The sequence below is a fragment of the Pungitius pungitius genome, chromosome 16, assembly GCF_949316345.1.
Source record: "Pungitius pungitius chromosome 16, fPunPun2.1, whole genome shotgun sequence".
NCBI lineage: Eukaryota > Metazoa > Chordata > Actinopteri > Perciformes > Gasterosteidae > Pungitius > Pungitius pungitius.
Genome location: NC_084915.1, coordinates 14271946 through 14285207, shown reverse-complemented (window position 1 = coordinate 14285207; position 13262 = coordinate 14271946). Strand labels below are relative to the sequence as shown.

The 13262-nt window shown below is 46.3% G+C and overlaps 1 protein-coding gene and 1 long non-coding RNA gene across 2 annotated transcripts in view; one reads left to right on the top strand and one right to left on the bottom strand.

Annotated features, from left to right (window-relative positions):
- The window catches only part of LOC119215708 (glucocorticoid receptor-like), a 33410-nt gene extending 25624 nt beyond the window's left edge, over window positions 1-7786 (bottom strand). The window contains exons 1-2 of the mRNA XM_062558207.1: window positions 7006-7786; window positions 5126-6360 (exon numbers count right to left, since the gene is read on the bottom strand). Of these exons, the coding sequence (XP_062414191.1) occupies window positions 5126-6351 (1226 nt within the window). The 5' untranslated portion in view covers window positions 6352-6360; window positions 7006-7786. The remainder of the gene's footprint in view (window positions 1-5125; window positions 6361-7005) is intronic.
- A 320-nt stretch (window positions 7787-8106) lies between these two features.
- LOC119215710 (uncharacterized) lies at window positions 8107-11136 on the top strand. Its single transcript, XR_005120058.2, has 3 exons — window positions 8107-8362; window positions 9959-10195; window positions 10812-11136. It is a non-coding gene; the product is annotated as an uncharacterized LOC119215710 (long non-coding RNA).
- The last annotated feature ends 2126 nt before the right edge of the window (window positions 11137-13262 follow it).

The window sequence follows — 13262 nt, the reverse complement described above, 5'->3', positions numbered from 1 at the left end:
GGCTGCATCAACGTTAGAGGCAAACTGACGACAAAGTGGACAGATGAACAGAGAAATGGCTCCGTGCCCATATGCTCTCAGGGTTTTAACGGTAACAGGCCGTCACGGGAAAGCTGCAGAGGCAGAAAAATTCCACACACTTGATTCATTGATTGGCGGGACAAGTCGTGACAGATCAGGCTTTGCGGGACTCGCAGAGGAACACGGCACTCCGTGAAAGTCACGGGATCTTCCCCTCGTCCCGGTACCAGGCTCCGCTGCGTCTCTTCGTTAAGATAAAGGATAAAGGTCACCAACGGTTGTGATTTAAAGGTGTCGCTGCCTGTTCTGGGCAGTTGCGGTCTTTCACTTTCTGCAAGAGGTGTCTGCATGTCAAACATTTTGGGGGTCTGAAATATTATTTATTGATTTACACAGAAGTTAGAACACAAGAGTTTTTTATTTACCTATTATGCCACTATCTAAAAAAACATTCTTAGTTGGATTAAAACAAAGTTTCAGTAGTTTTAAATGTATATTATAGGTTAGATATACTGTTAAATTAAAAAGGCCATGAATTGCTGTTTGAAACCTCTCACTTCAGGCAAGTGCTTTTATTCAAGTTTCTCATCCACAACAAAGTTGAACGAGATTTTGCTGGAAGCTAGAACTTACCATAACGTGACTCAACGTAACCTTGGCTACCTTTAGCTTCATAATGAGTGGAACTGTCCACGTTTAACATCATTTGATCATATGATTTAAATTAGTCAGATGGTTCCACCACAACTGAGCAAATTCCCCTCTGCTTAGGAACTTGGTCTGCACCTCAAAGCCACTAAAAGGAGCATTAAGAGAAGAGTGGTCGAGAGATCCAGACAGAAAAAGAGGTGGGCCACGAGTCTCCAAGTTCACATTTTGCTTTAAATCACACACCAAATGTGTTCAGGACAACACTCATCTATAGTGCTACTAGTCTCCTTTACTTTCTTTCCTTTTGTAATCTTTTCCAACTCTGCACTGACTAAAATCACTAGTTTGTTGGCTTGCAAATCGATGCTAAAGTCCATCGTGTGAACTGATACAGAGGCACATGTTCACGACACCCAACACCGGCATAAACATACCAACAGACACCAAAACAGCCTTAAAAAAGAAACATCTTGGCTGTTGAGAAGCCCATACCTCCTTTGGCTCTGTGAACTACACTGACCCCAACCGAAGCCTACTTCAAAGAGCAGGGACAGTAGCGCTCCACTGAGGGTGTGGGTGGGGGGCGGACTGAGGGGAGAAGAATGACGAGATGGAGAGGGAATGAAAGAGATATTGTTGGAAAATGCGTCTTGGCTTGCCTGCCTACATGTCTGCTAGAGGCCGCGTGCACCAACGGCTGTTTAGAAAGGGAAAAGGAGCCATACGCAATCCGCTCGATCTCTCGAGCTCCACAACGGCGAGCCAGTTGGAAACACCGTTTTTTTTTAAAAGCAGACTTCTCGCAAGCCTCTAAGAGCCTGAAGAGCAGGCTACTTCACACAGAGGCGAGGCATCACGGGACATCTCCACGCGCTCCACAACAAGAAGTAGGAATGTCTCCCGTGTCCCGAATGGACGCGTTGGGACTTTCCCGCCAACGCTGAGCGCAAAGTGAAACGTTTTTGGGACTGATGACGTCTGCAGGGGGGGGGAATTGAACCTGTAAGATCAGTCAGAGCCAAAGAAGAGTGAAAATTTGCACACAGCAACGTTTTTCAGTAAGCCCATTAGGAAACAGGAATTTAAACAAACAATGTGCATTGACTTTGGCATGATCTTAGAGATTACAGATTCAGGAAACCGAGTCAACAGACATTAATCTGATCTTGTTTGGCCAAGGGTTGTTTAACTGGCGGTTATGAGAAGAGAAATATAATATCCCTGTATACTGCTGAACACATTGCTTGTTTAGAAATGTATGCTGTGATCGTCAAAAGGACCAACTTTGTATCACAATATAGTACTATCAATGATCGCCTCGTAAGAAAAGGTCTTTCAAAGTTCCTCTATTGGACCGTTTTTAATTGCAATGTAATTTGGAATTATTTATTTGCATAATACGGTTTTGTAAAAATAGAAACGTGTTCACAAATGTTGACGAGAAGACTAGAAAGTGCCCGAACTTCCCAGATCACATTCAGTCCAGTGACCCAATCGTGCCCATCACCATAGTAACCCAGCACCCACAGCCGTCAAAACCGTTGCCGCAGGTAACAAGTTCACGATAATAGCTCTGTTCCCTCAAGTTTCTACAAGCAACAACATGGGGTGGAAAAAGGCAACTGTGATGATTTAATCCAGGCGTACAGCCTCAAACCACTGAAACCAAGCTTAGGATGGTCCCAAGGGGAAATTATAATGTAACCCAATAAATGATCATAATCCCCGCCATCCTTAATGGAGGGCTGTGCATCATCCAGGGTGGCGATAATGGTCCAGGGTTATATAAATATGTGTAGTTCTAAATCTAAGGATTTAGATAAATATTCTTGTTTACAGTATTTGTATGCATTTGTGAAATATGACGCGGCTCCGAGGGGTCAACAAGGGTGAGAAGGTGTGAACAAAAAAGGCAACTGGGGTCCTGTTTAACACCAGAATAGACATGTACACGTGGCCTTCCAGGATCCCTGTGTACACACACACACACGCACAAAATCGGTCTTGCTCTGGCGCACACCGACGCGGGTCAGCAGCAGAGAGGGGTTTGAATTAACATTTTACCCTTCGGCATGGGTACGTTTACTAAGATGAAAAGATGACTTACAGAATTCAAGGTACTGTTCAGTTAAACGGTAAATGGCAGCCTGTGTCATTAGTGTGTGGAACGATGAATGAAGTGTTAAAGCGCTTTGAGTGGCAGAAAAGCTAGAAAAGTGCAGTGAAAGTTCAGTCCATTTGCCATTTTAAACGGCCCCTGGAGCATTTAAAAAAAAACCACAACAGAACGCATTGAAATGGAGGGAGTTTTTCGATGGAATTTTTCACATACCTTTCATGCCGATGTTACGCCAAAACAACTGGCGTTGCTCTTGGGCAGGCAGCAGACTTTATTTCTACGCGTCATCCCGGAGCGCCTAGCGGTCAGAGCTACTTAAGTCCTAAGTGTGTTGACATGGAGTCATGGAAATAACTTTATAACAACAATGAATGACTTGGGTTTTTGTTACATTCGAAAACGATATATTGCAAAGTTGGTTGAGCCGCTCGTATTGCCTCTGGTGGCAACACTAGCAGCCACAACAAGCTAACAGGCTAACAAGCTAACGTGCTAACCCGCTAACTCACTGGCCAGTCGGGGGTCAATTAATGAATGTGTTTACTTGAAAAAACAATACCGTCGCATACCGGGATACCGTCTGAATCTTTCTTTATACCGTGATACTAATTTTCAATCCTATTGATCCCAGGCAATGTGTCAAGGCCTAATTTCACCCAGGGCATGGGGCAACATTTGTCCATTTGATTGGTCGTCACACAACGAGAAGCTCAAGCCCGGGAAACACCAACGAGCCAAATTCTGCTCCAACGGGCCTGAAAATGTTCAGTTCAGGACAAAAAAAAAGGCGTATTTGTAAAGACTTCCATTTGTACTCATATCACGAGTATTGACAGCCTTTATCAGAGGTCATAAGATTTTGTGATTTTGTTGACTTGCATTACGGTATATTAGAGGCACCTTCACGCAGCAGTACTCACAGCCTGCATCTGAAATATACAAAAACACTACGTTTCACGCAGAGCTGAAACAAATAAGCCTTTCAATCAACCCAGAGTGTTTTCTTTCACTTAAACAATAAATCAGATTACCCCACGTGTTATGTTGTGGTATATGTGGATAATTACCATAATTTGAGCTGCAGGGTTTTTAAAAGTAGTTTTTAAAGAACACGGTAATTCTATGGTGGGGCGTTGTTCAGTAGTTCGTTGATAATCGAGTCTTCAGTGGGGTTTTTTAACGTTTCAGAGAGCCCGCGCCCCGCACCACAGGCCCACAGCATGAAAACACACAACATGCTGGTGCAACAAGGATCTCCATACCAGCTCTGCTCTGAACGTGTTTCTACAAACCACATTTTTGTTGTTTGGATAACTTACAAAACACCCAGAAAGGAGCACTACATAAAGTGATTGCTATTTCAGCTCACAAGTGTGACATCGCCGCAAGCACAACAAGCCGTGGTCACAGAGAAGCTCATAACACAGCAAGTACATATCTCTCTTCAAGTTATCAGATCCAAGCTGAAGCGAGGCGTGTCCAAGCAGACATTTTCTCACCGTCCACGTGCTGCGTGAACACTACTTTTTTTGTCGTTTCCCTCCCGCTAAACATCACCATACTGCATCCTCAGAAATGCCCATATCATGTTTTCTCAATGAGTCATTTCCTGTAGAAATAACACAGTTACGCAACTGTGATATCTTTACAACGAGCACCGTTTCACTACACAATTTTGGAAAAATACCAGAGGGCGCAGCATTGAGAAATGATGATGAGATACTGTGTAGGAGAACAGCTTCACTTCAACTGAACTAATTATAGTCTCTTCCTGTATTGAACTGTATTTTCTTTTAGCGACAGTTTCTTTGTAACCTGGCAACTAATTAATCACCTTATGCGTCTTCTCTGAATATATTTGTGTAAATAAAAGGCTTGTTTATTTCTGCAATACACTCGTCATGGCACTCGTGAAATGTGGTTGAATTGGAGAAATGTGCGTCCTGCTGTGCCTCCCGACCCAGGGGTGCTAGCGCTTCCCTCACAAAAGAAAATACACAACAACACCTGTGAGAACTCTGGGGGCTTATTGAGAGGATGTTTCTTTTGTGCTCGAATCACACAGACTTGGGCATGAACTCTGAAACGCACAGACTGCTTTCGTTTACCAAATTGGTATTTTATTTAATCAAAAGAAAATCAAATGCCTTTTACTCTGATTGGTGCCCTTCTAAAATGTACTCCACAGATTTCAGTTTTCAACCATCAAGTCAAAGCGAAGAATCCCATTTAAAGTGTGGCCTTGGGGGCCAGACTGCTAACAGCTTGAGGACATTTTTATTTATATATTTTTTTATCCCACCACAGAAAACAAGGCCGATTGAGGAGACGTACCTGGAGAAGCCGACAGAAAAGGTTGACAGGGCTGCAGCGGAGGGGAGCCCATCGTCGGCCCTCTGTGACACGGCCGTCTCTCCGAACCTGCTCCCCCGGGCCCAGCTCTCCCCCGCCAGAGGCAGGGTCGGGTACAGTCCAAAAGGCTCCTGGTCCGCTGGACCTACGGCGGAGGACGGGCTGGCTCTGTAGTGGTAGCTAGATCCTACTCCCAAGCCCAGAGGCGAGGACATGGGGCCTCCCCCGTGGTGGGAGCTCATGCTGCTCTGGAGACACTGCTCCTGGCAGAAGCCAGCGCTGTCCTGCTTCTCCTGTTTGACCACACCGGGGGTCCGGATGTGGATGAAGGAGTCGTCCGGGTCCTTCTCTTCCTTGATCATGACGCTGGAGAGAAGGGAGGCGGGCTGCTGCTGCTGCTGTAGTTGGAGCTGATGCTGCTGGTGCAGGTGGTGCCGATGGTGCACCGGGTGGTGATGCGGATCCGAGCCATTGACGCCGGTGGAGTTCAATTCGTTGCCCACGAGGAGGTTTGGCTCCTTCAGCAAGCCGCTGACCGACCCACCATCACCACCGGCCCCCCTGCTGTCATGTAGGATGTTATCCAAGTGTGCCACCTCTGAATCCAAATCAAAATCGCTGATTTCTGGCAGGGTGTTGGGAAGGTCCAGGTCTTGCCAAATCTCGATATCCTCCATTTGGCGACTGCAGTTGCCATCCAAATCACAGGAACCAGGGCCCGTGTGCCCGCGGTAAGTTTCCAGGTCTTCATCCGGAGAAAAATTTGCCTCCTGCTTGATGTGCTGGGGGAAAAGGTTCGGCAGGGGGAGGTTGCCGAGGATGGAGGAGACCGAGGCGCTTATGACCGAGGTGGCCGCCTGGTCGAGATCGGGGACGCCGTGTTTCGGCAGCGGCCCGGTGCCCTCGGCGTTGAATCGGACAATATCCTGGTGCTGCTTCTGCATGCTAATGGCTTTGCCCTCCTCGGGGTCGGAGCCCTCAAACGGGACACGGTGCTGAGGGGAGTCAAAGAGGCCTCCGGGATCCCCCCGGTTCTTGTTTCCACACCTTCCGTTTAGGCCCGCTGCGGGCTGGGCCAGGGACCCTTGGCCCGGCCGGTGCGTGGCGGGCTGCAGCGCTGGACCAGCTGTGTCACCTGCGGCTGTCGTCCCCCCAAATGTCAGGCTGTCGTCTCGATTACCGGTGCGCTTCAGTTCACCCTGATCCATTTCTTTGTCCTGATGGGACGGCGAGTGAAAGGAGTGCGCAGCAGAGAGCACATGCACAGAGAGAGAGGGGGAGAGAGAGAGAGAGGGAGAGACATTGTTAGATTAAAAGAGTTGATATAAGATGATACATACAGAGCGGCAAGATACGTTTATGAATACACACACACATCAGTTTTTCAGTTAATTCACTGTGATATACATACGTCTTCGGCATTGCACTAATGGCCAATTACGCATCTGCCTTTTTCTTATTATTTCTATTTATAATTTTAAACTAATGACAGCAGTCCTGTTTATTAAATTTCACCCACACTGGAGAAACATGGCGGAGGCAGGAAAAGGGAAAAGAGCCGTTACATAACATGACTACAATGCTCATGTTATTTCTTTGAACTGTGCCCTCGAATCATCTCGTGCGTCGTGAAGTGCCAACGAGGCCCAGACACCACTTATGTAACAGCCAGTGACAATCCCGCGTACAGACAAGCGTGTGTGGAGCCACACACACATCTGTCAAAGGGAGATTAGCGCACAAGTCTCTGGGGCGTTTGCGGCGGCCACCAATAGCTGTCCATCTGCACGTGCAAAAGAGCGCAAATAAACAATTCGGTCGAGAGGACATTTAAATGCAATTAAACGAACGCAAGCGCATACCGTGTGGCGACAGCGTGTGCAAAGAAACGCTCTGCGCGGTGTTTGTACTGCGGCTGCCTCCTTTTATGCGCATTAGAAGCCAGGCAAGCGGTCACATTTTCAAAGTTTGCGCCAGCGCCGCCGACTAAATATCACAACACGAGCCCATATTTCACCTGAACTTCTGCAAAGCGCGCACGTTAAACTCAACTTTTCATTTTAAACAAACGTCGCCTCCGAATGGACGCATTGACGAAAGGTAAATACGGCCGCACCATTTCCTGTGCGCGTGTGTTGCGCCAAACAGCGGCCCCGTGCAAAACTTATATAAATAGTTTGTTTTATGTATATCCCTGGAGGAGCCGTTTGTAACGCGTAATGTTACCACTGCATCCAGGCAATCCAAGCGCAATATTTCCTAGTTGAGATTTCTGCTGTAATGAAATTTTAATGGAAGGTAATGCCGTTCTTTAGATATTTATCGAAGCCCCCGCCCACAAAAGTTTGTTTTTTTTTAACAGACTTTCTTTCCCCCCACCGAACGAGCATGACACATCTTAACAGCGTTAGTGCAACCTGTTGGCTACCGCGGGAAATTGCACCGATCGCATGCGCACAGGCGCAGATAAGCCGCCGTTATGTGCAAACCGCTTCTCTCTCTCTACCTCTCTACCTCTATTTCTCTCTTGCAGGAAAAATAAGCCGGTTGCTCCGTGCGCCTGGTGGGGTTGAGTCGGCGGGGTCGCGCAGAGCGCGGTTTGTCAGTGCGCCTACCACGCAGCACCGGGCGCGCTCATAGTCGGCCTACTTTGGGGACGGCGGGGGGGGGGGGGGGGGGAGTTGGAAGAGAAGACAACCAGCATTTCCCTCCCACGATAATTCTCCAGCCGCGGAACAAGTGGTCGCAGTAAATATGCAGTTCGTACCTGTAGCGAGAGGATGCTCCCCCACTCCCCAACACACACACACACACACACCCCGTTTAGGTCTCCAGTCGGTCCAAGTTGGAAAACATATGAGAAATGACGCGACGTCCACACGCACACGCTCACACACTCACACACTTCATTAAACCCGCGTCCTTGCAGCAATGTTGCGCGGGGAAATGTCATCTGGGTGTGTGTCCGCCGTGCTCTCCGCGCGACAGGAAAACATCGCCCAGCAATATCAGCTGTTTAAAAAAAAAAAAAAAAACTAAAGTCAACAACGTCGCTGACCTAGCTGGCGCTGTCGAGGTCCACGGTGTGCGCCGTTCTGGACGATCTGTCGGGAACTTTTAACGCAAGTCACCGGCGTGACGTGATGGCGATATCAGGATTATTCCGCAATGACTCCACGGATCTGCGCCGCGATATTCTGCTCTTGCGCCATTAAACCCGTGAGTACATCAAAGTTATATAATAGAGCCCCGCTGCCCTGGCGCACTCAACTGAAAACTCAGGCAGGGCAGGGCGGACAGTTAGTGAAACGCCGTCAAGCCGGAGGTGGCGAGTTGAGCGCTTCCGTCTTGGTCTTTCAGAATAAAAGCCCCGTCGTTGCCGTCGTCGACGCGAGTAAAACGGTTAGAGTGTGAAAAATGAAGCGGGCTGAGCACTTTTTTTAAGCGAAGGTTTTACCTTAAAGGTCAGTTTTGGCCCAACAGCCGGAACGTTTGCGTTTTTCTAATAATTTCAGCTTTTTAATGCGCGCATTCTTTAGCTTTTATTCCACAGCAGAAATAGCTCTGTTTTCGGTCCCCTTGTCTTGTGTGTGTGGCAGCTTGACGCGGCTGTTAGTTTGACACTTGCCTGTGAACGCCCCTTTCCCTATTGAATCTCTCTGCTGAGGAATCTGTCAGAACGTGTCTCCGTAGGCCTTTGCGACCACCTAAGTTAGCACACAACCCATTATAGCTTTGGGTTCCCTTTTAGCGGTCAAATAAAGAACATGGGGAGGGGGGCTGTTTTTAATCCAGCTAAAGAAAGTAATCACGGTTATCCAATAGAATCCAAAGTTTCATAAACTGCTTGATTGTTATCTCCTAAACTCTGAAATGAATAACAAATACAGCTCTGTTTCCCTCGAGATCTGCCACGTATTCCGATTGAATCGTTTTTGGTCCCGAGAGGTCTTGATTCACCAAAGGGCTGGTTGAGAGCCACTTGAGAAGTTGTGAATGACTGCCACCTTGAGAGATCCTTAAGCATGCGAGTATAACTCGCCACCCAAAATGTTATGACGTGTTTTAGCAGCAGATGATTAGCCGTGAACGGAGAAAAGTGCACACCCCGCCGGGGAGAGAACAACGACATTAATAACCGCTCAGGGAAGATATTTCTCTGCTCTTTTCTCTGAGTTTAAAATGGGAAGCGCAACCTGGGAGTGAGGGGTCAAAGGTCAAGTGGACGGTCAGCAAGCACTGCTGAAACTTCAAGCATGAACATGATTTATAATCTCTTAAATGAAAAGTCCCCCTCCCCCCCCATACATAATGTGCAGGTCAATAGGTCCATTGTTTTTTCAAACAAATATACAATGACATTAAATGAAATGTTTTGCATTGTTCAAATAATGTATGGATTATCTAAACTCATCTTAAAAATTAAATTATATCAATTAAATTCAATGAATTTTATTCATTCATATTTGCCCTAGAGGGCTTACAGTCTGTACACATGCAACATCGTCTGTCCCGAAACCCTCACATCGGCACAGGGATGATCAACTTATTGTTTCAGAACTACAGAATACAAATGACAAATCACAATATTTACAAATATAAGAGGCAAAGAGAGCCATCCTGAATGATGTGACTTTGCAGCTTCAGTTATAATATTTTGGTCCAAATCCCTTTAATGCATTTAAAGGACCTCCTCGAGTCCAACGTGAACGGACGGATGACCTATCAGTAAAATGAAGTCTATTTTATTTCTGTTGCTCACCCTCAACAAGACAAGGTCTTCAGTTTGACATTCATTTTCTTTTATGATGGCAGAGTGAACCAGAACAAGCAGGCATTCAAGCTTTGCCTTTATGCAGAGTCAACCTGGGGTGACGAAGAAGAAGACGAAAAAGAAGAAGATGGAGAGGAAGGGACGTGGACAGTCCAGACTGTGCAGACCAGCCCAGACGCTCCGTGTTGTTCCATCTTCCAGAAAAGAAACAAAGATGGGTAGTTGCAAACCAACAGGCCAGAAAAAGAAAGAAGAAGAAGGAGGAAGGGAGGGGAGGGGTAGGTTAGGCCCTCCATGCAAGTCGTTCGATTAGAAGGAGCCCAGAGTGTCCCGTGCATGTGGATCTCTCATTAGGAGCCAGCGTGGCCGCAGAGAGGCGGGAGCTCCCCGAGGGGCCCTGGGCAAACCACACTGTTCTCAAAACATCGCAGGGAACACTGCGAGTTTTTAATTGGACGCGTAGCGATAAACGACAGAAAAACACTGGACGCGTGGCGCTTCACGTGCGCGTTGTGTACGTGCAGACTGAGAGCTACGCAGGTTGTGTAGTACGACGCGCTCACGTGGGCATCCGTGGTTTTTTGCGCTGCGGAGGGGACCTCAACGTGAATATTCATTAATGTGCACTCACATGACTGATAGAGGCCAAAGTTTGGGTTTCAAATGTCCCGGGGTATAACACTGACCTTTTGGTCCCCGAGCAGAGGCAGGTGGCCTACACGTTGTCTACGCACACGCACAGACACACACGTTCGCGCGCACTGTTAGCTGTCCATTTGCTTTCATAAGAACCTGAGTGAATTACAAGTAAAGGTCAGCATGTGGTTTCCATCACGTCGCGTGGAGGTTGCATCCATTTGGTTGTATTTGCTGAGCTTTTGATTTATCTTTCAGACACTTCTGCCGTCACCCCAAATACAACAGCGGTGAAAGGAACATGTAGGTCTTTGCAGCTGCAGCAGAGAGGACGTCGTTTTGAAGGCCAACCAAGGAGATCAGCATCTCTCCACCAAACCCCAATGGGATTCTTACATTGGATTGTAGTAATGCATAGAAAATAAACTCATTCATATCAACACATTGTGTTTTTCCCATTAGGGAGTGCTACATCGTCAGCATACATAACCTTTGAAATTGGACACCAGCATCAGCCAGAGATGAGGCATTTTATTTGCTTTCACAAGCCTACATGTAGGACGGGTACCAAACGCGCTATTGAACGTGCTCCGGGGCCTAAAATGTTGGCACGCTAGAATTGGTAAGCAGCGTTGTTGGGGCGCTTGCGTTTTAGTGTAATTTACTGTGACACTGCAGCACCTCTCTTTGTCACAAACACACACACAAGTCAGCGAGCAGCAGTGCAGAGTCGCGGTGACGAAAAACTATGATTGCTGACAATGACAGATGTTTGTGTCTTTTAGTCTTCATTAACTTAATTGAGGAATATATATAAGTCATTTTTAACCCCCCCCCCCCCCCCCAGAGATTCAGTAGTCTGATCTGCCACTCGGCCATGACGATGACAGGAGGCCGAACAGTGAAACAACAAACTCTGTGTGTGCTGTTTGAAGCCAGCCTGCTGCAGGCCTCTGAGGGGGCATCATATCATCAATACAATCCAAAACAGGAACACGTCCAAACTCTCTGAGCTGCTACTTTGCTGTCAATGAAGGTAATGGCTGGAAACATATTTGTTTTACCCCCCCCCCCCCCCCCCTCGACCCAAGGCTCTAACGCCGCAGGATGACCATTTACCCAACGGTCCAATGAATGAGCTCCGCTTTTCTTACATGCTATTAGTATAACATACAACATTATACAGTATCTGCCACTTTTATTCTTAAAGTTATTATTGTGAAGAAAGCCTGCGCAGTTCGTCTTTAATCACCAGTGAGGTCATCTCCAGTGTGGGTTTTCATTACATTTAGTCATTTCATGACGCCCTTTTTTTATTCTTAGTGCAATCTGCTTGCCCTTAAACGTTAGAAATAGTAGTTGATGTTCACAGAGGTTGTGGCACAAGTCCAAAACTAAATAGCACTAAATAACCAGTGTCTCTAAGACAGATCTGTAAAACAATGAATGTCCAAAAATGAATGAATATCAACCAAATCAAATAGTAGTATGTTTCTCAACCTCTTCTCTATATCACATTAGACCAGTCACACCCCCCCCCCCCCCCCCCCGCCCCAGAGGGGATTGGTAATATTCAAACAGGAGGACTTAACTAACACCGACTGTTTTGTCAGACAATGAGGACAAAGCAAAACGAGGAAGGAAGAATTTATTTTGAGAAGGAAGTACAGACAGGAAGGACGGAGCTCCTTCTAAAAGTGAACAGGCAGTTCACACCCCTCGCTATTTTCTCGTCTGAAACAGAAGAAGGCCGAACAAAACACCGAGAGAAGATGAAAATCACACAGTGAGAAAGGATTTCCAGACAAACTACAAGCAGTTATTCCAAACACAGTGAAGATGTCGAGGTCTCATCCGACCCAAATATAATCACGGTGGTTTAATCAGAACGGATTCCACGCACTGAGCTGTTATCTGAACTGACCACATGGTTCATCAAATAATAGCATGCGAATGGAAGCATTCACCAAAGCTTTAAAGGACAGAGGATAGAAGATAAAAGAGATGCATGTTCTCCCAACGCACACTAAGAGTGGCAATAGTCTAAATCATGCGTATTATTTTCTTGTGTGTTCTGCAGATGGAATCATTAGAGCTCATGCTACGTATCTATATTCAACAGTCTGAATGGAATTTGGAACAAGTGTTTTTAGGCTTATGTAAGTTCTATCAATAACATCAATTTACTCCAAATAGTTAAATGACAAGATATTAATGATTGCAACTGTCAGAAATAAAAAAAAAATCCCAAACTAATCCACAACCCTAACTTTTTAAATACATTTGATATATATAATGCATGTTCTTTTAAAAGCTTGTTGACCCTCAGCTTCAAAAGTATCACAACAAAAACCATGTCTGAGATAAGTATCCTAAGCATCAGGATCAGGAGGCATGAACCCAACTTTTAAATGAGCTGACCGCACTGACCTTTGGACTGGACAGCTGATGAGGCAATGGGATCTATCGGCTGCTAAAGTGGGGTTTAGAAGAGATCAGCCTTTCAAACAAAGTTTAGCCGACACACAAAGTGTCTGCAGAATGGACGCCGTTCACCAGTGGCCAGGTTTTGCCATCTTCTTGAGATGAAGTCAGACGAAAAGGCGTTGACTTTCCCAGAAGAGCGGACTCCACAACGCAGAGTTTAAAAATGACATTTAAAAGATTGACGCGGAGGTATGGTATTGTTGTTGTTGTTGTTGTTGTTGT